Source organism: Salvia miltiorrhiza, chromosome 1, assembly GCF_028751815.1.
Source record: "Salvia miltiorrhiza cultivar Shanhuang (shh) chromosome 1, IMPLAD_Smil_shh, whole genome shotgun sequence".
NCBI classification, from domain to species: domain Eukaryota; kingdom Viridiplantae; phylum Streptophyta; class Magnoliopsida; order Lamiales; family Lamiaceae; genus Salvia; species Salvia miltiorrhiza.
In genome coordinates, this window is record NC_080387.1 from 69,274,926 (window position 1) to 69,297,876 (window position 22,951).

At 37.4% G+C, this 22,951-nt stretch overlaps 1 protein-coding gene across 2 annotated transcripts; it reads right to left on the bottom strand.

The window, feature by feature from the left end:
* Positions 1-12,237: 12,237 nt before the first annotated feature.
* LOC131005484 (kinesin-like protein KIN-7D, mitochondrial) lies at positions 12,238-22,496 on the bottom strand. 2 transcript variants are annotated; one of them, XM_057932485.1, is made up of 25 exons: positions 21,508-22,496; positions 21,269-21,366; positions 20,954-21,043; positions 20,688-20,740; positions 20,059-20,124; positions 19,855-19,908; positions 19,494-19,553; positions 19,081-19,159; positions 18,167-18,234; positions 17,821-17,877; positions 17,605-17,709; positions 17,261-17,365; positions 16,891-16,998; positions 16,686-16,817; positions 16,379-16,561; positions 15,884-16,102; positions 15,356-15,496; positions 15,105-15,224; positions 14,934-14,984; positions 14,736-14,783; positions 14,348-14,494; positions 13,237-13,965; positions 12,930-13,059; positions 12,733-12,843; positions 12,238-12,617 (listed from the first exon to the last, which is right to left on the bottom strand). In XM_057932485.1, exons 1-24 carry the CDS (start codon positions 21,840-21,842, stop codon positions 12,761-12,763), a joined length of 3,261 nt encoding a protein of 1,086 aa, XP_057788468.1. In that variant the 5' UTR covers positions 21,843-22,496; the 3' UTR covers positions 12,238-12,617; positions 12,733-12,760. The 2 variants fall into 2 exon arrangements, with proteins under 2 accessions (XP_057788468.1, XP_057788469.1); XM_057932486.1 differs by lacking the exon at positions 15,884-16,102 and having other exon boundaries at positions 21,508-22,354.
* Between the last annotated feature and the right edge of the window lie 455 nt (positions 22,497-22,951).

Genomic DNA, 22,951 nt, shown 5'->3' on the forward strand with positions numbered 1-22,951 from the left:
TTTAAACTAAAAAATTAGGTTGTTTTATTGCTGCATGTGATATTTTTCATTTACCACGTGATTTTTTGATCGTTGAAAAAAGTGGGGCTGAATTTATTACAGTTCGAAATATTGACATTTAATTTGCATTTTTTAAAAGTAAGATCTAGTTTACAACAATGATAAATGGTTGAGATTCAATTAGCAAGTAGTATGATATAGTGTAAAATATGTCTGCCTTAGCGTGTGAAATGCACTAAAAAGAATTAAAAGAAAAATTAAAGAAAATAAGACCCATACTTTGGCAGATAAAATTTGATTATCCCAAAATAATACTCTATTTTTAGGAGCTAAAACACTTATCTCCAATTTTATGACCTACTTAAATATAAATTTCTAGCTAATTTGTCTGTTAAAGTTCGTACAAATTTTTTTTTTTAGAATAAGAAAAAAAAATTAGTTAAATATTTGTTATTCCTCTGTATTTCATGGAGTAATATGCAAGGCGACACTTTCAAGCCTCGTGTAATTTTTTCCCGATTTTCGGCGGCAATAAAACAATTTAACCCATCGGAATATACTGATTTGGTTGAGTTATGGTATAAATTACTACTACTATTATTTTAGATATATTAATAATTACTTTACTATACTAGATTAACACATATATATGTTCAAGTTTATCATTATCTTTTTTTGGTTTTACTTGAACAAGTCTACCATAGTTCGTAGAATAAAATTCATAAGAGCATCACTAACGCATTACTCGAGTGCCTACTCGAGTATAGTAGTGTACTCGAGTAGGGCGTTGCAGGTGAGTGCTACTCGAGTCTTCGAGTATGCACGAGTAATTTCCTTTTTTTTCTTTTTTTTAATTCTCTTCTCCTCTTTAAAAATTTCTCTCTCCTCTTTAAAAACTAAAAAATCCTCTATCCTCTTCAAAAACTAAAAAAAAACAAGTAGGCTATCAAGTAACCCCAATGCAGCCAGGGACGGATCCAGAATTTATTTGTTTCGGGGGCACAAAAAATTATATATATAAAATATGTTTAAAATCCATTCAAATTTTATCTCGAATATTTGGATTATAATTCAAAATCTGAATTCTTAATCCAAATTTATAAGAAAGTCTTTTGCATCAAAATCGTCCCTACTTGATTTGGCACTATCATTATTTTTTTAATAAAAATGGTGATTCCAATGCTTTTTTTTATAAAATCTTTTCGTATAAACTTAAAGCAAAATCATATAAGAACATAATTTTTGCAAGATTGTAAGCTGATTAATTTATATTGTAATATCGAATATTTAATTAATCATATCTGATAGTGCTAGAAATTAAGATACTTTTATATGTTTCCGTACGTGTTGATTTGGGTTTGGCATTGGCAATATGGGATATAACAAAATTTGTATAAATATACATATATAATTAATAATAAAAAAATAAGTTGTGGGGGCACGTGCCCCCATAGTGGGTAAGGTGGATTCGTCTCTGAATGCAGCACTACTTACTCAATAACACAACCAGTATCAAGTAGGCTATCAAGTAAGCCCATTGTGGATGCTCTAAAATACCAAAAAACAATATAGATCAGAGTAAATTATTTTATTCAAAATAAATAATGAAAAAAAAAATAGAAATAAAAATAAACTGTATTAATTAAAATAACAAGGTATTTGAAATAAGGTTTAACTGCAAATAAATATTTGAATTTTAAAAAATGTTAATTTTGTACACTAATTTTAATCTTTGTACTAAAACTACATATTTTTTTAATTATAATTTTATATATCTATATATATATATATATATATATATAATTTTGCATAGTCGCTCATTTTTATACCGATTTTTTTTGCTGCAATATTAATATGAAATCCTAGATTTTCAATACTAAAATAACATTAATTTGAACATATTAAGACATAAAATCGAGAGACAGTAAGAGGCTTGAAGTTGACGAGAGAAAGGGGAGAGAAGATAGAGCAAGCAAGTGGTGGGTTCGTCGATGACTAACCCTAAATTGTGCGGCTCTGAAGCAACAAGAAAATAAATCAAATGTTTTATTGTTGCAATTTCGATTAGATAATTAGGGATTGAGAGGAGACGAAATAGAGGTAAAAGAGTCATAACTTATAAGGCTTTTAATTGTATAGCAAGATTGAAACAACATCGTTTTTCGTCCAACTGTACATTGTGATGTTGTTTTTATTTTCCCCACGCGGTCATATTTTTGTCATATCACTACATCAAAACTTGATGAGTATGCAAAATCATAAAAAGAAAAAAAAATTGAGATACAAATTATAAAATTAATGTGTAAAATATCTTTTTTAAATCAATAATTTTATATACAGTTAAGCTTTAAATAAATAGTCATGCATTATTCTGGATGGTTAGGTATGTAGCAAAACTGCAAAAGCAATCGCATATTGGTTGAAGGCCACCCAACCAGAAAGCAAGATAAATATGTAAAGGCCCAGACTCATTACTGAGTGCCGTTGCAATTGGGCAGCCAGGACAAACTCATTAATGATTTACGCTCCAGAGTTGTGTGTCTTCTTCCTGAAACCTTCAATTATTAACACATAATTTTAGTCATTTCTATAAGGCAAATGATTTTTAATACCCACTTTTATAATACATTTATCAAATCTACCCACCTATATAAAACATCTATGAAAAATACCCACTTCTTTGTGAAATACCATTTCTACCCTTATACTTAATTTCTCTTTATCTCCCATCTTTTGCCTAATTAAGCTTGACTAGTATATCGGCTGGAAACTTTCCTCGTGCCCGATAGGTTACTTCGGTAAACTGGGTCTGGACTGTGAGACAACGCCACGTACTGTTAAGCAAAAAATGATTAAAATTGGTAATTGTTCAAATTGATCCCGCGCTTCTCAAAATGGTATCAGAGCGGGTTTTTATAGAGGAATTATATAATTTTTAGTTTATTTTATTTCTAACCCATGTGGGAGGAGACTCCATTAAAAGTTTATGGATCCGGACGAGTGTCCGAGATGTGTACACTACAGGAACTCTCTCCAGAATCTGGAGATAGAAACCAGTCGCCTACTAGGCGATCTCAGATGGAATAATCGAGTCCTCGTTACCAACTTACGACGAGGAGGAGACATCGAGTTTATTCGCGAGGTCATCGCGAGTATCCAATTTTATCATGAGAATCTCATGAGAATGGCTTCAGCCAGAACAAGGATTGAACAAAACATGGAGGAGGCCCATTGGTCACATGACTGATGGAACCAAAAGACAAGGCGGGAGTAGCTTTTCCAAGCTACCAAAAGATCGAGTCAAGCTCTTCCGACAACGTCAACTTACGGGAGATCCAAAAGACGGTGGAATATTATGGCGTCAAGCTGTACGATCTACCGATGGAGCTGAGCAGAATATCACTCAAACAAGAGGAAATACTTACCCTCTTGCGTGATATCCAGAAAAGAATGGAGGAGATCGAAAGGCGAAAACCATGTTCCGGAAAAATTCGGAATCAATGGTCCAAAGACCCGACGTCTACATCTCTATTCGATGCAACACCCAAAGAGTTGCAGCCGGAGGACATAATCCGAATCATGAAAGGCAAATATCATGGATAGCCTTGACAGAATCGGATTAGAAGATCTACAAGAGTTAGCAGAATCTTTTGCTAACCTCAATATGGTGGATCTAAAGATGAACCAAGGAGATGAGGTTCCCAAAACAGAGCCTCAAGGAGAAGAATCGTCAAAGAAGGGGTCAGCTCAAGACGATGCAAGCCAGTTCCAACGAACCAGGCGACGGAGGCCTCAGATGCAGGATACTCCTGTAGGAAAGGTCACCCTTGAACCAATCCATCCATACGGATTGATTCTCAACCTTGACGAAGCCAGTTTCAAAGAATGGGAGGGTCTCATCGACGAATGGGCTTCATCATTGAAAGTCGTGATTGCCACAATCGATTACGACAAAAAAGAATTTGCCAGGGTCTTCGAAGCTAGCTTGGCGGGGATGGCAAAATTATACTGGGAAGGACTTAAAGTTCCAACCAGGGAAGAGATGTTTAGTAGCACGTCCTTATATGACATCATTAAGGAAATTACTAAACAAATTAAAATCCATTTCTTGGGAATGGGTTTCTTTGAAGGATCCGCAGAGGAAAAGCGCAAGAAATATCAACAGGCACTTTACAATCTAAGGTTGATAGTGCTAGAGCCAAAAGCTCTCAATGAATTTCTGCGTCTATACACCCTATATGTCCATATGGGGGAAGTTGAAGATCAGACGGCCATGGACCTTTTCTTTCCAAAGCTTCCAAGTCCATGGAGGGAAATGCTCATCAATGAGTATGTTTCACCAGGAGGATATCCACTTGACAGTGCTTCAAGGAGGATGTCTTATGTTCACAAGAAGCTGTCCGAATGGTGCCAGAAGGCAGCAGACCAGAGGAATCTAAAGAGATTGAGGAGACTCAACAAGAAATCTCCATTGATGTGCGACAACATTGATCTTCCAACAGAGATTGGTGCGGAGTTGCTGTATCAAAGGAAAAGCCGAAAGAAACATAGGTATCAACCCTATGAAAGAAAGTCCAGAAGGAGTTCTTGGAAGCCGAGAACTATGTGGACCAGACAGAAGGCGCGCTCCTACAAGTCAGGCCAACGGAGCGGACCATCAAGAAACAGATTCTCAAATCAAAAGAGAATCCCGGCGAGAAAAACTTTCAGGCGCACTCAGGCTAAAGCAAATGAAAGTTTCAAGGATTGCAACTGCTGGTCGTGCGGTGCAAAGGGGCATATTTCAACCAATTGCCCAGACAACGAGAAAAGGCAGATAAGGAGATTCGAATCCACACCGGATATCGAAGACGCTATCTATCACCAGAAATTGATACCCGTGTATCAATTCGAAGATATATCCTCTGATGAGAGTATATATGAGCAAGAAGAGGTCTTTAGTTCTGAGGATTCGGAGATGACTGATGGATCAACCGGAGACGAGTCAGACTAAAGAAGAGCAAGAGGTTCACCACACCCAGAAGGAGGATCAGAATGGATTTACCAGCCATTTCCTGATTCCACAAGAAGAAGTGGTGAAAAAGCTCGTGAGAAAACTCAAGAAGGAAACCGAGGAGGTTCAAACCTATCAAGGGTTTTCCAATGGAAGATTGAATCAAGTTTTATATAGCTTGATTCCAACTAAAAGGAAGCATCATGTCTATTTTGGCGTCACAAGCCAAGAAATGGCGCTTCCAATTGAGATCACAAGTAATCAGGTGGAAATCCAGCTGGTTCCAGCCGAAGAAATAAGGCAGGATCTCAAGAAAATGAAGCCAGAAGTCGCAAATACGATGAAATGGATTCATATTGGAGCAATTCAGTTGGTAATCAAATCTTCCCTTTTCCCAGGGACGGACCAGCCAATTGATGTCGCACTCTGCGACAAAAGGATCAGAGATGCCAGAGGGTCAATTCTTGGAGCTTTCTCAGGCAATCTCTATGCTAAGAAGATTATAACCGAGTTCTATCCACAAATCGCTTATAATCTGCAAGATTCATCCTTCAGCCGAGCCCTGACTCTCTATCAGGACTACAAGAAGAAGGAATACATGACGGATGGAAATAGGCCATACTCACTGACTTATCAAGTCTCGTATGCCTTATCAAATTCCCATCACACGGAATTATTTCTGGGAAGAGAATATATTGAAATTCCAGAAATATTCAAGGAGGTTGCCAAGGCAGTCAATCCAAACCGAGTGGAGATTCCTCACATCAGAGAAATCGACATCGATATTGGAGACAAGCCAGTGCTTAGCCATACTCAGAGTCTCAGACTAGGAGCACCAAGGCTATCATTCCAAGGAAATAGGCTAACTTCAGGGCCTATAACAAGGAGTTTCTCTCAATCATATGAGAGAAAGGCGATCCAGGAAACACCAGTTCCGGACCTGAGAGTAAAGCTCAAATGTCCCGAAGGATGGAGACAAGTTTCCACAAGATTTGATACAACAAGCAGGGAAAACAAATTTCCTTGTAGTTCGTTGTATTATTTGGCAAATCCAGGAGATAACCGATACATCGAAACTCTGGAGGTTGGAGGTTTCGAAATCCAAACCGAAGGCCAAGCCGGACAAGAAGCAGATGTCCTGATCTTAGGACGAGATTTCCTTGACAAATATAAGCCATGGTCATGGAAATCAGGAGGAATGGAGATCACCATTGGACGCCAAAGAGTGATGATCCAATGACCAGCCCATTCTCGATATACATCTCGGTGGGGATGTTATACGAGAAATACAAAGCAGAATATTTTGCTGCTTATGTGGATTCAGGAGCAGGAATCTGTACAGCAAAACGAGGAGTCTTTCCAGCAGAAGTTGAAGAAGATCTACCTCGAATTGCAGGAAGGGATTTCTCCAAAAAGATTTTGCTCCTGTCAAAAGGAGTAAAACAAACGGAAATATTGATCGGAGGAGCAGGTCAGACACCTTGGTACAAGGTCAAAACTCCACCTATATATTTCCATGATACCGGAGCAGATATATTATTCGGAAATAATTTTCTGCAAAGCTTCAAGAGGTACATACAGGACAATGAAGCCAGGAGGCTAGTGTTCACAACCAATTGTGATCACAAGATCATTGTACAAAGGCTCAATGGAGCCTTTCATCGCTCAATGCCAATCAGATTTCGCAGCAAGCGTGGTGATGATGGCAGACTCCGGAGACCCCAAATGAAGGATCAAAGGAGATTCAGAGAAGTTTTGCTCAAATGCAGAACGGAGGGATTCCCAAATCTCTCAGAGGAAGAAACTCAAATCCTCAAAGTTTCCCTGATATCACACAAAGATATCAAGGAAGAAGAACAGGTGTCCATTGCCGACGTCAAAAGGAGAATCCAGAAGTGTTACCACGAGGATCCTTTGGCATGGTGGGACAAGAACCAGCTCAGAGCCACCTTGAAAGTTAAAACTGGAAAGGAGCATGAGTTCGTAAGGTTCAGACCTATCCTGATGAACCCTCGAGATCAACAGGATATGATGAGTATAATCAAGGAACACCTTGATTTAAAGCTGATCGAAGAAGGAAGATCACCCTACAGCAGTCCTGGATTTCTGGTGAGAAATCATGGGGAGATTAAGCGAGGAAAGCCAAGATTGGTCATTAATTATAAAGGGATTAATGACATTCTTGAGTTCGATGGATATTTCATCCCAAGCAGAGAACACCTTATCAACTGCATCAGAAGTGCAAGGGTATTCTCAAAGTTCGATTGCAAATCAGGTTTCTACCAGATTCGCATGGAGGAAGGGAGTAAGAAGTTCACAGCCTTCTCAACTCCTCAAGGACATTATGTCTGGAATGTCATGCCAATGGGGCTAGCCAACGCGCCTCAGATATTTCAAAGGAAGATGGATAATCTCTTCAAAGATTATTCTTCGTTTATGTTTGTTTATATTGATGACATTCTTATTGCATCAAAGAACATTCATGAACATGTCAGGCATCTGGAGATCTTTGCGGATGTTTGTCAACAAGAAGGACTGGTGCTGTCTGAAAAGAAGGCAGTCATAGCCACCCAGAAGATGGAGTTTCTGGGGATTGAGATCGATGAATCTGGATTAATTCTACAAGATCATATTGTGGAAAAAGTCCAGGGATTTCCGGAGGATCTCAAGGAGAAAAAACAGCTCCAAAGCTTTCTCGGAGTTGTCAATTTTGCAGGGATGTTTATCAAAAACCTTGCAGAACACAGAAAGATTTTCAGTCCACTACTGAAAAAAGATGTTCCATTCATATGGAAAGAGGAGCATCGGGAGGGTATGAAGAAGTTGAAAGAGATTTGCAAAAATCTCCCGAAACTTTCAATACCACAAGACGAGGATGACTTGGTCCTCTACACCGACGCGAGTGATTCATGGTGGGCAGCAGTGCTCACAAAGATCACCCCTTATGGAGAAGAACCTTGCAGATACTGTAGCGGTCTTTTCTCCAACGACGAGGCTGTGCGATGGCACATAAACGAGAAAGAGTTTTTTGCAGTCAGGAAGGCGTTCAAAAAATGGCCGCTATTCTTACTTGCTAAAAAATTTGTTTTGAAAGTAGATAACACTAACGTTAAAGCTTTCTTAACTAAAAAGATTGAATCTAAACCTGAAAAGGCTAGATTGATTAGATGGCAAGCAGAATGCCAATATTATGATTATGATATTGTCGTTTTGAAATCTGATCAGAATGTTCTTGCAGATTTCCTTACAAGGGATGGAGCTCCCTGAAGTGGAGGCCATCGAGGCAATACAGGGGCAGCTCTTTGAAAGTTTAGAGCTGCTACAACAAGAGTGGCACAAGTGTGTGCTACATACCAAACAAGCAGGAAAGATACAAGCGGCTGACGAAGCCAAAGTATCTAGCCAAATCGATGTCTGTTTCATGAAGATGTTCAATCTTCAGGAAGCAACCAACAAGCCGCTCTTGCGCGCTGTCCGTGAAAATCGGGCTAAAGCAATGCTTTCCGTACAGGGCGGATTACCTGTAGCAGGGGATTCAAGTACCCCTAGCACAAGTCCTGAGACAACGGTTTCACAGCCAGACTCTCGAGGAAAAGATGTTGTTAAGGGGTCACACCCTGAATCAACATGTCAACCCTCCACCTCTGGGGTAAAAGAGGGAGAGATCAATCTTAGGCCCATGACAGGCCAAGTTAAGGTTGATACTGACTTTATTGAAATTTCTCCTTCTTGGCAGATGTACCAGGACAGGTGGGAGAAACTTCTCATAAGGAAGGGCATTAATCCGGGAAATTGCCGGGTTGATGTTGCCGGAAAATATCCAAGGGTTTGGACGACTCCAGGAGCCAATCCAAACGATGTCAAGGAATGGTATGAGTTTGGGGCTTTGGCCTCAGTTTATACCACTGCTCCAGCCTTCACCGAAATCAAGGGTCTACCAAAATGGATCCAGAAAACGGTGTTCGACACATGGGAGAACAACGAGTCCCTCAAAAGGGGAGATGTTCTGGAATTGTACTGTTTCAGTGCAGCGCCAGAGCCAGTCGGAAAAGGAATCCGCGAAGCTTTTCACTTCATTAAGCTTCGGAGACCTGATACGGGAGCCCTTAACAGGATCAAAGTTCCCGACTTCCAGGCCGCAATCGTCTCAACATTCACGGAGGATCAAATCTCCACTAGACGAGCATGGGGTCTATGGGTCTGTCTTACAGAGATGGACAAAATGAAGTCCAGATTCAAGTTCTATCAAAGCTCGGATCTGGGAACGTTCCTAGTTAATACAATGACAGGAACAACCACTCCTTTTGCCGAAGAATCCTTCGAGAAGAAACGGCAAATGATTTGGAAGAACAGGATTGCGGGGAGCCAGGAGACTCGTCGCAAGTTTTGCAATATGGCCCATCTAGGCCAATGGAACGATAAAATCTGCGATCAATGCTCATCGCAGAAGGAGCCAGAATTCGGCAAGGGATTCTTTCCAAAGCCGGATAAAAGGAGGTTCAGGTCTGATGAACATGACAAGCATCAGACTCCAAAGGGAAGGACACCTCGGGCACCAAAAAAGTAAGGTGGCCGACAAAACTTAGTGAATCATGTGATTCACAGCAAGGATCGCACCCACAAAAGAAACGACAAAAGTGGGTGGAAGAACAGGAGGACCACTCACCAAACGCTCCAGGACAAAAGTGAGTGGAAAGAAAAGCAGCCGGCCCCTACCAGCATTATCACAAGAAGATAAAGCAGGGGTCCAGCATCATGTGATGCCACTAACAAGTGTCGGCAATCAAGGCCGACAAAAGAAGGTGGATGTCATATTCAAGCAAGCTGGCCACGAGGATGGAATCCAAGGCCAACAACCAAGCAATTATAGAGGGGATCAAACCTCTATATAAACCCAAGTGCTGGAGAGAAGAAGATCATCCGAAAATTCACAACATTTTCACACACCACTTCCTCTCTCTAGAAAATTATCTTTGTAATTTTTTTAAATTCTTGTTTTCAAAGTTTTCGTTTTAGTTTTAGTTTCTTTTTATTTTTATGTACACAAGTATTAGCTACTATGAGTAGCTAAACAAGTTTGTCTCCTCCCTTGGGGAGTATTTTATGAAATAAATTAATTATTATATAATTCCTCTATAAACACTTAGTTTTTGTCCAACTATTCCGGTTTAGTAAAGATATTTTCTTTTCATTTTTCAACAAAAATATTTGGAGTCGAGACACAGTGAAGGAGGGAAACTGATTCCTGAAGGTGACCATTCGGCGAAAGCCGGAACACAGTGAAGGGAGAAGGTTGCAACCATCACTTGCGAGTGTGTGGTTGGACGAAGGCCGAGGAGGCAAGAAGTCCGTAAAACGCGATAAAAGCTCCGGAAGGTGACCAGTCGACAAAAGGTATACTGTTGATTTATGATTTGAATTATTTCGAAGTTGTACGGAAGCATGTTGGGCCTGATTATGTCTTAATTGAATTTTGATAATTTGAACATAAAATGGTTTAATGATGGATTTGTTGAGGATTGGTTGAGGGGTAGTTTTGGTATTAATGATGAGTTGGATATGGTTGATATGTGTTTTGTGAAAGTGTGTATTTTTGATAGATAAGTTATGAAGGTGGGTATTTTAAATTTTGACCCTTTCTATAATATCATCTTCTCAGACTGCATTTATGTTTGATTATGAAGTTTTCATTAAGGAAATATAAATAAATATTACTTAGTATTTTTTTCCTTCTTTTTTATTGTGTTAGTAGAAATGAAAAAAACTTATCATATACTACATTTATTTATTTCGTTAGAAATTGGTGGATAAATTATTAAATAAATGGATAAAATATTGAAAAACATTTTCACATTACTATTCAAAAATATTATCCAACATTAGAGAGAAAACAAGCTGCCCAATAAAATTTTATATCATAATAAATATGTAAAATTAGTAAAATTTTTGTAAAAATAAATATATTATTTCATTTCCCATTAAAGTAAACGGACCTTTATAAATTTCAATTTTGGTAAAATAACACTATGAGCCCAGTGCAAACACATTACTGTAGCTTTCCTTTTCAAAAAATATCTAAATCATATCCCAATATTATAGCTTAGACGTATTTTTGAATTTTTTTTTTTGTAAGAATAACTAAGTGATCAAGGTACGAATCTCAATCCCCATCTCTAAACTTAAAAAAAAAAAAAAAAAAAAAAAATCCTAAATGACGGGATCCATTTTCTATGAAAGCTTCAAATAATAATTATTGATTACTGTGATGAGGCTATGTTGATTTTGGAATGTAATGAAATGTTTGTTTATGCATGAAATAGTAATCACTCAAATGTATATGATGTGAATTTATCTTAAAATATCAATAAATTGAAATAAGGAAAATATCATATATTGTAAAAGAAAAAGTCATCAAATTTGAAATAATATTAGTTATTATTCCCTCCGTCCCACGAAACATGAATCGTATTTTTTTAGACCATCCCACGAAACTTGTTACATTTTTTTTATATGGCAATTTTTTTTATTCAGTTTTTTCACTTTTTCATCTCACAATTAATGCATTATATATTATTTTTTAAAATTTTATGTTTAAAAAAAATGACTCATGTTTCTATGGATGGAGGAGTAACATCTTGGCACCTAATATTATTATGAGAATGTCAGAAAAATATCCTACATTTGATCTCAAAACTACGACTTGGGACACAATTCATCATTTCACTGCCGCACTATACACCCTGTCCACCTCCAATTGGTAATACTGATGTGACGCATATATTTTCCACGTAAAAAAAATATTTGAAATATTATTGTGACAAAGTATAAACATTATATACCAAATGTTATTCCTTAAAACATTAAGATATTTATGGGGTACTGTTTGGACATCTGATATATTACCTTGTTTCCTTGAAAATATGAGTAACTTTTAATGAAAATCAAGATCCATAGCTTACTGTGTGAGCATCCTTTCAATCGCTAAATACCATAGAGAAAGATATGAATATGAATTTATCAAAAGAGAGTTAGCGTTATCCATATAATAAAACACATAAAAACAAACAATTTTAAAGTAGTACTTTCTGCATGGAAGCTTTTACTAAGAAAAGCCAAACTTGTAAACAATTATCCATTTTTATTAGTAATTATTAATTTCTAAGAACCAACGGGTGCAAGAGCAATGCACATATATGATGCTCTCTCCATCTACGAAAAGGAATAATGGAATGTACACAACAAAGTTTCAGCATAATTGCTTGTCATTATTGACAATTTCATTACTTTTTTTTTTCTCTTGCATCACAAGAGTTGGGAGATTCAGTGACTTACTATTTATACAAAGGGAGCACAATAAAATTAACAATGCTCTGCATAAATAACAAGTTCCATCAAAAGAGCAAGTTTGTTTCTTCCACGGGCGGAGGTCGTCCGTGGAGCATCATATCTACTGTGAGCTTACTCAGTCGTCTTCGCCTCAAGGGGGCTCGGGAAGCACAGTCCCATTGTACAGAGAAAGAGACGAAGCACGATAATATAAGTTGAGTTTGAATTACATACAGATTAATCAATGAAAGAATGGAACCTGCATTTTGCAGGTGAACATTGGAGAGAACTGTGATCCCTGCAAGACCCAATAAATCGAACTTTTATAGTTATGATAAAAATAAATTGAGTAGATATGTGATAGTTGTTAAATACATCAAAGTGAGACATAAAAGGGTATATTTTAGCCTCACCTTATCTCCAAAGTGGTTAACTGCGTTGTCAAGTAAAGGCAAAAATCCTATCCCCGATATTTGTTCGGCAAATCGGACATTCTGAGCATGCAAGGGAACATGACTTGCATACTGCAATGATATTAAAAATTATTGTAAATGATGCGCTTGTTTGAGCAATGAAGTTGTAACATGATTTCAATCAGGAAATGGCTTACAGCAAAAATGACGACACGGCAGAAGCATGGTAGCTGTAGGAGATTCGAAACATACTTTACACACATGAGAGTTCGCATCTCCGTTCCCACTGTGTCGAAGCTCTTTCTCCTTCATCTCTTGCATTCGAGCCTTCACGAATTCGAAGAAAATGATAATACCACATGATTGTTCTTTTAGATTAGAATAGTGAGCTAATTTAGCAGAACTCGTGCAGACAATATTTCTAGATTTTGCACATAGAAGAATTTAAAATGAGCAGTTTTCGAATAATGTGCATGTTTAAAGTGTGAGGAAGCAATAATTCACCTTCAGGCGGACAACAAGCGGCTCTTCTTTGGCAACGACTGAAGTGGCAATAGAGTTTTCTTGAGCTTGACGATTTTGAAGCAGTGTATCTTTGCGGCCACCATCACTTTTCGTGTCAGCTAACTGGGCTGCATCTTCATTCTGAGTGCCGCTAACCTTTGTTTCTTGCATAGCAGTAGCCTCTTTCTTTAGACGAGCAACGAGTACCCACATGTTAGCCAAATCATTTTCCAGAGCCGCTTCCCTCTTCTTTGCCTCATCAACCTTTTTCCTGTACTCGTCTTCCAAAATTTCCTTCTCAGCCAAGGCAGCCTCGAGGATGACCTCACGTTGCTTTCTGGCTTGTAACTCCATTTTTATATCATCGGGGTCAAGATTCCACATGTCAAAGTCATCATTAACCACTCCAGAAACCTCATTTGCTCTGCCAGAAACCCGACCTCTACGATTAGTTCTTTGAACATCATTGTGCTTCCGGTTTCCACCATGACTGCTAGAACTTCTAGTGCTCAACTCACGAGCCGCCTGCATTTCCTTCTCTAATTTTGCGTTCTGTAAAGACAGCTTAGTAACTTCACCAGCTAAATTCTTTAGCTCTACTGCAGCAGCTGATGCTAGTTCCTTGGCATAAGAAGCTTCCTCAGCTAGTTTCTGATTTTGGACATGCAATCCACTATTCTCTTCTAGAATTTGAACGCGTTCCAGTTTCAGCTTTTCATTCTCAAGTTCCTGATAGACCAGCATCAGTTTGATCAAATGTCAAAAATGAAAAGCCTTATTAAATCCTTTTGATGCATAACGATTTTAGGCAATAAAAGTTGCCAACAACAAATTGTAACATGACAGTAAAAGATGTAAGACACGAAACAAAAATAAGGTGTAAAAATTTCATGGAGCTTTAGCAAGTAAAGTAAAGATTCTTCTAATAACATGTAGCAACAAACGAAGTCACAATTTGGAATCTCAATTATCCATATCCTCTTTATTAACCAGTATTCAGTAAAATATGAAAAATATTGGTTCAAATAATGATTAAAAAATAGTATATCATTTGAATTGTTGACCATTTCAATAACGCTATTAATTCATCAAGAGTATAGAAAAGAATTACCTGTGACTGAACTTTTTTTCTCAACTCTTCAGTATATTCATCAGGGACACAATTTCCAGATGTGGAAAACTTATTGTCACTCGAAACAGTAGCTAATTGCTGCTCCAGTTGGAGAATCCTTTCTTCCAATTCCTTGTTTTCTGCATACTGATAGTAAAAGAAGAATAATCACCTTAAGTGGGCAGATTATCGACAGAAAGGTAAGGAACTATAAACAATAAGGCAGAGTATTTTTCCTTTTGGTATCTTTCTTTTTGTTTTCTTCTTCTTTTTCTTTTTTTTTGGGGGGGGGAGGGGGAGGGAGGACTATCTGGCAAGTGTGGCAGGCGATAACAAGTAATAAATTACAAAAATAATAATTGTAATAATGATCACTGTTAAGATTTACCTTATTCTGAAGCTGTTCTTGAAGTACACGGTTGTCTGCGGATTTAATCTGCATTGCAAGGTCAAGGAAGAGTTAGGTAAACCCAACAACAATTTATCACTATTTGTTGGAAAAAGCATGACAGAAAATGGCAGGTGATAGCATGACGGAAATAAGGGCAATATTGACAAGAAAACACGAGTAGAAGGAGACAAAAACCTCAAGCTCAAAACCCGTCTCACTGCACTGTGTCATGAGCTTCGTAATGGTCTGCCGCAAAACAAAACAACAAAAAGGAGAGAGAGAGAACACAATCAACAATAAATCCCAAGCTAGTATCAAATAAGCAGGCTGTAAAACACATTAATAATTCAATATAAATAGAGAAACCTGTTGCATTTCAACCATTGACGCATTAGCAACTGAAGCTTCACCACTGTCAACTATTCGTTGTTCCAAAACTCTCATCTGCTTCCGTTTTTCTTGAATTTCACGCTCCAAGTTCTCAATCTGTGATTAGAACGACAATTTTATTAGTCCCAAAACTACTTCACCAACTACCCGAGCATACACATAGAAATTTATAACACAACAAACAGCAATATCATTAGCCATATTCTTGAAAATGGTATTAGGATTACCTGAGTTCTTGAGCTTTCAGGATCGTTCACAGACTGCTCTACTAGGCGCTTTAGGGTACTCGTGCCAAAAGCAATCTCTCCTGCAAGCATCTTCACTTGCTCCACCAGAAGGTCCATATGATCTGACATTGTCACCTCATCCTACAGTTGGTAGCAAATTAAAAAGAGAGCTGTTTAGAAATATTTTAAACAAACTGATGTTCCTTCACCGGGATCTAAGACTCAAACAAGAAGTTCCTGCTCAAGCTAACAAAGGGTTATATGTAGAAACGGACGTAATACCATGAAAAAGATTTAGGAAAAGAGTTATAGTACGGAGGATTCAACAAAAACAGGGATTGTTTTTCAATACCAAATGACCCAAATGCTACGTGTATACCTCTGCAGATAATAGTCAATATTTAGTATTATTTTGTATACTTTGGATATAGCACAACACTTTCTTTTTTATTGCCAACCTAGACAGCTAATAGTTACACTAAAAATTTAATGCAGGCACAGTGTGTTAGGAAAGGAGTTAGAACATACTATAGGCAGTTTTGACGCACAGGAAGAACCACTAATAAGTTCACCCGCTCGAGTTGTTTCAGTTAAAGTACTGCCAGCTTGTGAAATATCATCATTCCACTTGCTGGATGATCTTCTATGTTTAAAATGATAAGCATCTGATGGAATAGTTAAAGCAGAAGAAGAATCTTTTTGATTCTCGCCAAGTTTTACAGAACCATCATGCAGAACATCCAATTTCTGTTAGACAAGAGAACAAGAAATGGTAAATGAACAAGACAGACTAATTTTTCTTTGAGGTCTTAGAACATAAGAAAGTTGACCCACTTGGAAGATCTAAAGATAGTTATAACAAGCCTTTATACAAGAATCTCATATTTTTGTGGTTCTACGTAAAATAAGTAATCAGTAAAGAATAAAAAAATAACTTTGATGCAAAAGATTAAGTTGATTTCAATAAAAGATAAAACAACACAAATTATAATATACAGAACAAAATAATTATGAGCTACTTACATCATCCTCAGAAGCGGAAAGACTCCTTTGGTGAGAAGGTGTCTCACCCAAGTATCCAGGCATTGAATTTTTTGAGGAAACAAGTATTAACTTTGTTAACCTTTGAATTCTGCTCATTAGAGCTGACTTAGCTTCTTCTTCCTCCTCCAATCTCGATTGCATTTTGACTTGTCCTTCTTCCAACTGTGTAACACTCAACAAAGAGAGCAACGAGCTAAGTGCTTTCTCAGGATGTTCACTAAGTAGAATATTAATATACTTTTAGCATTTTATTTAGCTCCCCACACTGCTCCCGAAGTATAGGTACCTGCTGTTTTAGGACCAAAATTTCTTCATGGTTGACGCCAACTATCACCCCACTCCTGAGTTGATCAAGTTCTTCTTTGAGACATGATATTTCTCGTTGATACTTCTTGATCAGTGATTTCTCATCAATTATCTGATAGATTAACACAAATTAGTGATTCCAGGTCTGGGTCCACTACTAACAATAAAAAAGAAACCCATCTAACCTTATTACGCGAGGCATATATTTCAACACGCTTTGCCCTGCTTGCAAATTTTAGTGTATTATGTGTTTCCTCCAAATTACTTGATGCTGGAGTAATTGTACATATAAGCTTTCAAAAGTTGGAACCAGAAGTCAGAGGCCTTCGAAAATCATCAAATTAGAAAGGAATGCACACGAAAAGAAATAGCTAACTTAAGTGTCCAACATAGATATATTATGTTCATAGAGAAATAAGGCTTATATGTCAAGATATCCAAGTACACAAAGAAACAATTAATGTCAAATAAGTCAAAGATAAAGTGTACTAGACAACATCTCATGAGCTGCTATATCAGTAAAGTAAAAAATCATATCATTTAATATAAGCTCACCGAAACATGTCCATGCCCACTTAGTGAGGACTGTAAAAGTCTGGTAAGTTTCGAATCTCGGTAAGGAACGTGTGACGCTTTCCCTTCACTAAGTTTCCCAATCACCTTCACATCACAAAAGATGACCAAATCAAAACAGATAAATATACAAGGAAGATATGGAATATTCAAGTATATAAATACGTAAGAGCATGGTTACGGTCACTCTATGACTCAAAACACCTAAATGTTGCAACAAGATAGAATAATGTAGAGGTCCAAACTAAAAATCAAGCAAACAGAAAGATAGGGCAGATATTAGAGAAACATAATTTAAACGATAACCAGAAAGGTTAAGTACTCACAGATCCAAGTGTTAGAAGACTTTTATTAATGTATGATCCTTCCTTTCTCCGTAGGCCGGTTGTTTCAGTTTTTGAGCTCTCAGATCCAGCTAAATCGATTAAGTTCTAAAGAAATGAAGCCAAACAAAGTGGGAAAACTTTTTATTGATGCAATATATTTCACTATGATAGCAACAGTTTATTTTCCTTATTCAATGATAAGGTAAATATGCATACCAATTGTGAGAATATAACCCCATCATACTCATCTCCATGCGCACTACTTTCAATCATCTGTAGCACGAAAGAACCATTGCCAATTGTAGGTGATTGAAATTAAAGTTACTGAAGACATAAGAACAACAAAAAAGGGATGAAACATAATACTAAGGGAAAAATTCCAGAATGCAGACATAAAAAAGGGACATAATGAGAAAAGGTCATAAATTACTGTCAAAAGAAAAATGAAGTTCCAAAAGGATAAATACGCCTTCATGAGAATAAAGAGAAGGGACATAACTTTGCTGCAATATCTATAATGAGTGACAATGAGGACAGTAAAGGAAAAGTAGAAATGACATACCAACGTAAATATTGTATGACTACGGCTGCTGAATAGATTGAAATTATTTGATCCAACGTGACGATGTTCTGCCGTGACGTAAGAATAAGTATCAAACTATTGATCCATAGTTTTTAGTAATAAATAAGTTATATCAGACATTAATATATTTCTTCATCAATACAATTAGAAGTATGAATAAGGATATTTTATATTAGTTTTAAGTCATGAAGACAATTAATTCTACTAATGACCCTGTTACTCTGATTAGTGATTACAATTTGCACTCCTAAATGTATTGCCGATATTAGAAGACATTAAATGAAATCAATAACTGTGCTAGAGCTCATAGCATACATAGAGAAAAATTCCATTTTAGCCACTCAAATTTTATTATAAAAGTTTGGGCTCGGAAAGGACAAATTTGGCCAATCTCATTGAATTGTCTTTGTGGCTACTCTGTCACTTTTAGTCCAAGTTCACGTGTTCCTACTCTGTCAATTCTAGCCCAAGTTCGAGTGTTTCTACTTCACATGTTGAAAGTGTATTAGCAAATTAAAAGGCTAGTGCCATAAAATTGAATGGATTAATAATTTGGTACCCAGCCAACGTTGGCTGAAAGTAAAAGTGCGACTATTGTGGAATCCTTCAAATGGTCTCTTATTCTGCAAGGTTGTATTTCTTATTGATCATAAATGCTTAAGATATACAAAAGGTTTTCTACAGAAAAAAGAAATGCTAGAATTTGAAGTTGAACACCAATACATAGTGTCAATTTTAAAATGGGATAGCATCAAGAGGAAAAATAAAGTAGTTGGATGAAGCTTCAATACAAGCTTTTCCTGAGTGAACGTAAGGGTTGTTGTCATTGAAGAGTTAAAATGGAAACCACTAGGGAAGATGTATTTTCCTAACAGAAACACTGTGGCAGATACCTTCTCCAGCAGCAATAAATGAAAGAGCATGTCCAGGTGACAAAACAACTTCCTCTTTAATACCCTCGACATAAGTCCCCTGCACATATTCAGCGAAGGTGAGCAAATCAGCAGTCAATGTGAAGTATAAAGAAGTGCTAATTCAACAGAAACGTGAGTTCTCAACAGTTTCAGCAGAGCGGTAATATTGATTCAATTGATCAACAAGTTCTGATTGTGAATCCAGTTTCTCAGCTATTCTAATTAATATCAGTTGCAAATGTTCGACAAGGACAATAATCCGAATTCACGTTATCACCTAGCTGACAAGAAGATTTGAACAAATAATTAAACCATTCCCATATTGCAAAGATGCAGCTTATAGTGTAAAAGCAAATATGCCAATAAGAAAGGACAATCACAAGAATAAAAACCTGTGCATCCTCTCTGACACGCAAATTCTGACCAGTTGGATCCAGCAAGTCATTAATCACCTGGTAGCACAGATATCAAAAGGTACGAGTCACAAAACTTTGAAACATAAGAGATTCCACATAAGACGGCTAGGCTAGGCGCTTTGCACTAGAGATTTGGAGCATATAAGTCCAGTAAGATGTAGATTCCACACTATAAATTTTAAGGGCAGGGACACTTTACACTTCACGTACTGAAGGATTTGCTCCTCAAAACATGTAGAACTATAAAATAAACTAAGATCATAGAGCAAAAGATGATTCTTATGCCCCACGTCCATGGTGCATTGTCCAATCTAGAATACCATAATCTATCACTGACCTCATTATAGATTTCAAGATATGACACCCGAAGTAAGAATTCGCGACCTGGAGTCTGGTAGGAGATTAACATTAGTCATCCATGTATCAATAAAAAGTTTGCTTTAGTTAACAAAACAGAAGCATAGACAAAAAATCCTCTCTGTATTTAGGATGCAATCAATGGAGCTAACGAAAACATGGAGAAAAGGACAAGCAAACTTACATCTTGGATAATGCTGAAAACATCCTTTATAGCTAATGGTATTATGCCAGGAGAATCATGATCCCCCTGATAAGATATGGACACAACAATGAGATTTAGCTAAATCATTCCGTCACTGAAACAAAACCTTGAAACTCCCTTGGGAGCCTCAGGACAAGTAAACAAAAGCAGATGGTCAAAGACCATAAGGCAAAACCTCAGGACATGTATATAAACATGTCATCTTCGACACTAGATGAATTGTGCGACAGCAATTAAGTAGCTAGTTTTAGATATGGTTACTGCTTAAGGAATGTTCACCATATACAAGTATTAAAAACTCAGTAACATTTAATACACTCAAATGACAAGCCCATATTATGATGGTTTTTTGACATTTAGGATGTCAAACATTATATGTACCAATCATTGTTCATGATATCATTTCTTCAAGATAATTAATAAATCACATGTGAACTAGGATAATAGCATTAACTTTTCTCTAAAAGTTTAGTCGCATTCCATGTATTCAGTTTTCTAGCAACTCCCATTCTGAGATACAACTTGATTAGTGATTTATAGCATCCTTCTACCACAAGTAGTAGACAAAACATCAATAAGGATGCATCATAATGATGAATTTAACTTACATGCATAGTATGTGTCTTTCCACTGCTAGTAACACCATAAGCAAATACGGTTCCTGCATATCCACCAACAAGTGTTAATTAGCACACCCCATTAGCATACTATGCATACTACATCAGTGAATCAGTCGTAACTGAGATTTGAAAGTTGATACAAAGAATGAGAATCCAGAGCTTGAGTCAGTTTTAACAAGTCCTAATTTGAAAATCAACAATCACCAACTTGGAGTTCAGCTTCATCAAATAAACAGCCATTGGGTTGAGCGTACCATTTATGCCATCCATTGCAGCCTTAACTACAGGTCGACCAGCTACTTCATACACTTCTTCAGTAATCGTATCAGGCCCAAACACCCTGTCTGTCAAAGGAAAAAACAATATAAATAGAAGAAATAAGATATGAATGTTAATACTCCCAATTTAGAAAATTAGATAGCAAACATCCGGTGTTATCACATTATTCAAAATCTCAATAGCTGAAGAGTTGAACATAAATTTCAGCTCATCCAATACAGTATTTAGATCATCTATGATCTATCAAGTCAGAGTATGATAGAATATGCCAAAGATGGAAAGAAGCATACCAAATGCATAGGCAGTCATCGGATTATACTCATTCCGCACAATTTTATCGTCATCTGCATACCACGCAATCTCATCTCCTCTCTGATATTCCCGCTCACTGTCACACAATAGAAAATGCCAAAATCAGTTCAAATTCAATCCTCTCATATCCTGCCCTACCTTCGTAGAATCCCCTAATTTGAATTTTGAAACATCGAGAATCAGTCAAAATCAGATCTGTCATGAAGTTCAAATGCACCTCAATGGCCGAAATCTAATCGTCACCGAAATGCTATCCCCCGATCTCGAAGTTGAATTATCTGGTTCGCAAATCATCTGGTCTTCCACCGACGGGTAACTCACGGGCGTCTGGTCCAGCGGATAATCCCCTCTACTCTGTCCCGGCGTCGTGGATCTACCGCCGTAACCATCGCCGCCGCCGCCGTAAAATGACGTCACAGAAGAAGAGCACGACTTCGGCATTAACCGACCGTTCATCAGCGACGATGTGGACGACGTCGACGAGTACGGACTCGTCGGTTTCTGATACTGGAACGGTGAGCTGCTCCTTCCTCGAGAAGATGAGCTCGCCATTACTCCACAGAAAGGAGAAAAAACAACAAAAAGAAATCGCACCGCTCTGTTCAATCAGTTGCTTTACTTCCACCAATGTGTATGAGTATTCATATCTACTGATTAAAAAATTGGGGCCAAAAAAAGAAGAAGATGAAATGCAGAAGAAGAATGTGTCAGAAATCACGTGGTGCGAGCTCGCAAAGCAAACGACATTGTTCGATTCTCTTTTCCGGATTTGTTGTCGCTTTCTCTCGGCAGAAAATGCTCTCTGTCAAAGAAGCTTGAACGGAGATATATAAATGGATATGTATCTATTCACACACGAACACGTAGGGGTGTGTGAAGAAAGGTATGCAGCGAGATAGCTTATTTTCTTCTTCTTAAAGACAAAGACGACTTGTAGAGAGATAAAACAGAGGTTGTGGAGAGAGAGAGAGAGAGAGAGAGGAGCGCGAGAAGAGGGGGGGAGGTGGACTGGTGAGGAGTGAGAATGACTTGAAGGGTATTTTTGTATTCTTTATTTCTAAAGTTTTTTTGAATTTAAATGCATTTGATTATTATAGTGTGCGAAGCTCCAGGTTGGAAATAAAAAGGAAATATATATATCAGGTAATATTTGATGTACATTTCCTTGTTGCATAGCACGGTACTACACGAGCAGCCGACTGTACAACTTCCCCGCTTCAAATTAGGAGGGTACCGGCAATCGCCGGGATTAGAGTGCGAGAGACCGGAATTTTTAATATTTGAATTTAATCGAAAAGAAAAAAATGAGCGGGAATAACAGTGACAATCTGGGGCATAGGTCAGAGTAAAAATTGTCAGTGCTCCATTTAATTTATCGGATAAACAAAAAACTCACCGACCAGGTAACCGTGCCGTACGCGCTTGATCGGTGAGTCCACTGCACGCGCGGACGGGTCCGACCGGTGGCCAATGAGGTAGAGTAGTAATTACTGGTTTACGATATTTGATATTTTCTTTTTCTTCCTTTTATTTTTTAGAGAAATAGAGTAGTAGTAGTAATTTTCTTTATGGGGTTGAAAATTTGTACTCTTTTAATGGTTGATTGCCAAAAAAATAAAAATACTCACGCTCCACTTGTTTTGACAAATTCAGTTCTGCCT